Genomic DNA, 4,426 nt, shown 5'->3' with positions numbered 1-4,426 from the left:
ATGTCTCAATTTCATGTGACACATGCATGCTTTGGCTATTTGTCACATAATTCTTACCTCTAAATTAGCATTTTCAACGAAAACAAACCAAAACAACATTGTATTTGGCAAAAGTCTTATTTTCCTCTACAAAACTTGATATAAGTTAAAATCATTCAAAATAAAAAGTAATTCACACAAAATACCCCATTGAAAATAAAATAAGACTTTCTATAATGTTTTTAAAATCTTCATTTAAGATTGTGTTTACACTAAGAATTTGTGGTTATATTACAAGAAAAGGTTGGAAATATCTTTTGAAAATCTATAAGACTCTAAGTCTTTGAGGTCTATTATGGTATATACATAAATATTATGCTCTTTGAGAGACAACATTGGTGGTGTGACAATATTTTACATAAGCATCATGGAATTGGCATTAGTGGTGTGATAATATGTTAATTTAACATACAAAGTCTACACAATTTTTTTTTTTTTTTAATAATTTGTATTTTTGGGAAGACAATATTTTACTTGCAACATGCTATAATCAACCAATTTCATTTTATTAATTTAAATTCACATATATGATGATGGTTAAAATAGTAAAATATGAATAAATAACAGTCAAATTTAACCACTCTCTCATATATATAGGAACAAATAAATAATGTGTTTTTAATTATTTGGATAAAAACAAACATGAAATAGTTACTAGGAAGGAAACATTCAGACGGTGCTTCAGTCCTGAGGTTACGTTTCCTGAATGCAAGTGATGAAGACAAGTCTTCAACTGCTTTGCGTGTTTGATACTTTCTGAGAATGGGATAGAAATGACTGGAATTTCAAAGGCCTCAAATTAGCCGTGCACCAAACAACGTGCATAGAAATCACATACAACGCAACATTTGCTTTTGTCCGCATCTTGGTGTAAACCCTTGACCTAAAATCTTCGTGCATAATAATTCATGATTGTCCGATGGTTGAGGGGGCCAGCAGAACAGCTACATGATGGTGATTGAGGGGGCATAATAATTCATGTCACTGCTACTTTTTGCATTCATACATGGCACAGACTCGTCATGACCTTTTCACATCAGAAACCTTTGTTATATCTTATTTCAATTTCTTCAATTTATTTAAAACCTAACCTTGACCTTATTCAATAGGACTTGGTCATACGCCTAGTCATAAGGGTTCAAGGAGAAATGGATAGTGAACGAAAACCTCCCATAATGGAACATCTCATGCTTCATTTCCCATTGCTGGTGATTGTACATCGGTTTCTCCACATCAAGCCGCAGAGAGTTCTCACATGGCTTCACAAGGCAGCTTGTGATACATCGGTTGCTCGTGATACATCGGTTTCTCCACATCAAGCCACAGAGAGTTCTCACACGGCTTTACAACGCAGAGGTGCTTGTGATACATCGGTTGGTCGTGATACGTGGATTTAGCCGCAGAGAGTTCTCGCATGGCTTCACAAGGCGAAGGTGCTCGTGATAGATCGGTTTCTCCATCCACATCACGATCGGAGTCTCCATCCACAGACTCACAGGTTACCATATCCGAACCCGACCGTCTCAGGGATCCCAAGACAAAAATAACTTGGTTTGCCGTTAAGCTTGCCATTCTAGAGAAGCTAGCCAGCAGTTTCGGATATCTGGTTTTCATGTGGGCCACCGTTGTTCTCCTCGGAGGCTCCGCATCATCTTTAGAAACGACAGACTTCTGGGTCGTCACCGCAATATTGTCGATGGAGGGTACTCGCATCTTCATCCGAAGCCTAAAGTGGCACCATGAGATCATGCTAATATTCATGGCAACTATCATCGACGAAGCTAAATGGCTACGTAATAAGTTATTCAGATCCATGGGCTCAAACAACAGGAATGAAAATGTTGAGTCACTGAAAAAATCTTTGATGTCATTTTTCATCCTGATTCTTCTGTTGGCGCAATTGTTGTCCGCTTTGGCATACATTAGTTTGTCTATCTATCGGTTAGTAAAGTTGGACCATAGTGGAGATTCAAATAGGCAGATCAGGAATTTGGAACCGGCTCTCAAAATTTTCTACGGCCTGTGCTTGGGAGAAGCGTTTGTAATTTTTCTCGAGATGGCCTACGGGCTGTGGAACATCTGTGTAAGGAAATTGCTCAAGGAGGTGAACGATGACTATGACTTCCGCGGCGAAGCTGGGCTGTACACCGTCGAAAGTTTTCTCTATGCTACATATTCGCGGTGCGTCGATGGTAGTGTTTTCGACGGTTTGAAGATGGAATTTGTGACATACAGCATGGAATTGCCGCGGTCCGAGAATGTCAATGGACAGCGCGCGGGTGCGCAAGTACTGTCCATGCTTGCAAGCAATGATAATTTTGCGGAAAAAACTTTGAGGGCAATCGGAACCAAGAGAGATGTGGTGGAGAGACTGGTCGACATGCTAAATTTCAAGAACGAGCACGAGCAGGAGATTCGAAAAGCGGCGGCCCAGATCATCTCCAAATTGGTCGAGAATAATCCGGATACGAGTAATCGGGATTGCATTCGGGTGACGGCAATCGATGGATTCATGGAATCCATAGCCTCCCTACTTTACTCTGAAGACCCCAGTCAGCAAGGCTTTGTTTTTCTGGGGCTGACCATACTGCAAAACTTGGCATGCGAGCGCTCCAACCACGATAAAATTGCATGCAGCAGAGGGCTACTTCCTAAAATTATTGCACTCGTAGATGTAGAACCACTTGAGATACGAAAGCTCTCTCTGCAGATCGTGAAGACGCTGGCAAGCACTACAGGCTCGAGAGGGAAGGCACTGAGGAAACAGATCAGGGAGATAGTCTTCTCCATAAGCAATCTCAGAAAGGTTCTTCACTACCAAGAAGAATCGAAGCACAGTCTGCAAATCTTGGCGATCGAGACTCTGACAAGCCTTGCTAGCGAAAAGGAGGGCCGTGAGAGAATCGGTGGTACTGGCGGAGTTTTGAATCAACTCTTCTCTCTCTTCTTCACGGAGAGAGATAATTTGTCTCTAATGGAGATGGTTATTCCTTCGCCTGTATGGATGATAGGACATTTTTTTGTATCGAATGGAGATATGTCTGAAAGAAAGAAACTTGTCGAGAAGGCAATAGAAGCTCTGGGTTTTCTTTCACTCGAGAGCGAACACAACTGTGAAATAATGATGAAGCTGGACGGTCATCCGACTTTAATCGCAAATCTGATCTCCTTGCTGAACGGAACCGCGGAGGACCACCCCGTGCTGTTTATTCACGTAGCAAGAATTCTTCGAAATTTGCTTGTACACGCAAAGGCAGCAGACGTTAATTCGAGTGAAATCTCTGCAATGGTAGAAAACTGAATTCAATTCTTAACCTTTCGTTTGAAAATTAAAGCGTTGCATTGCAGTTCGATCTGAAAACAATTTCATCCGATCACTTAACTTCTTTGTGATGTGTTTTCAGGTTCCTAAGTTTGTGGTAACGAAGTTTTCATGCCAGTCTCTACAGAGCGCGGAACATTCATGCTACCCTCTGGAAGCAGCCATAGGGTTGGCTGCTCAGTTCTTCAGCTTTATGAACAAATGGAATCTCGTTGTCGAGTTCGAAGAATCGAGTGGCATCTCAACAGAATCGTTGATTTCTAAAGTTGTGGACGTTATCAAGAGTCACCCATATCCGTTGAAGCAGGTTCCGAATATCAGGAGATTCAGCCTCGAGCTCCTGAACGCTGTTATGTTGAACGCTGTTATATTCTCATTGGAAATTAGACCAGTGATGGAGAAGAAGAGATCGGAATTGGTGGACGCTTTGAAGGGTGTGATGAACACGACGTCGGACTGGGAATATTACAACGCTTTCTCGGGCAGTATGGGGCTGAGCAGGCACGGCACGTCCATTCGATACCTCGCAGAGTATGCCATGGAATCGTTTCCGGCATCCTAAAGCCGATTGCATATTTGCCGATTTCGGAAATATGTCTCAATTTGACGTTAAGGAGAATCTGCAATCGTTACTTAGTTCAGTGATTTTATCATTGTGGATAATATAATTAGTAAGTAGTGTATCTTTTATCATTGTGGATTATATAATTAGAAAGTGGTGTATCTTTTGTCGTTTATCATTGTGGATAATATAATTAGAAAGTGTATTTTAGTCTGGGAAGTAATCTTTCTATGTGATGTGTTATGGGATTTACAGGTGTGATTTACGGGTTGTATTGTGAGTTGTGAGGTGTTAATTTAGAGATTTTGTTTACTAAATATGAGTTGGTGTATCATGTTTGAGTAGTAAATTTACTTTCTTAAAATCTAAATTATTCAGTGAGTGAGAGTGATTTATACATTATATAAATATATATATATATATATATATATAATTATTGTGAACAATAAAGTATAAATTGTAATATATATTGGCTAAGAGCTCGTCTTCCTCGGACGTAAGGA

General features: G+C 40.2%; 1 protein-coding gene across 1 annotated transcript; it reads left to right on the top strand.

Annotated features, from left to right (window-relative positions):
- The first annotated feature begins 1,453 nt into the window (after nt 1–1,453).
- Nucleotides 1,454–4,084, top strand: LOC149230929 (uncharacterized). Its single transcript, XM_089381474.1, has 2 exons — nt 1,454–3,328; nt 3,444–4,084. The coding sequence occupies exons 1-2, from the start codon at nt 1,454–1,456 to the stop codon at nt 3,921–3,923; spliced, it is 2,355 nt and encodes a 784-aa protein (XP_089237600.1). The 3' UTR covers nt 3,924–4,084.
- Nucleotides 4,085–4,426: the final 342 nt, after the last annotated feature.

The sequence above is a fragment of the Pinus tabuliformis genome, chromosome J (assembly GCF_031772625.1).
Source record: "Pinus tabuliformis cultivar Carrire ecotype Pingquan chromosome J, CPIR1, whole genome shotgun sequence".
Taxonomy (NCBI): domain Eukaryota; kingdom Viridiplantae; phylum Streptophyta; class Pinopsida; order Pinales; family Pinaceae; genus Pinus; species Pinus tabuliformis.
Note: the sequence above shows the minus strand (reverse complement) of the source record. Positions and strands in the feature narration are given on the sequence as shown.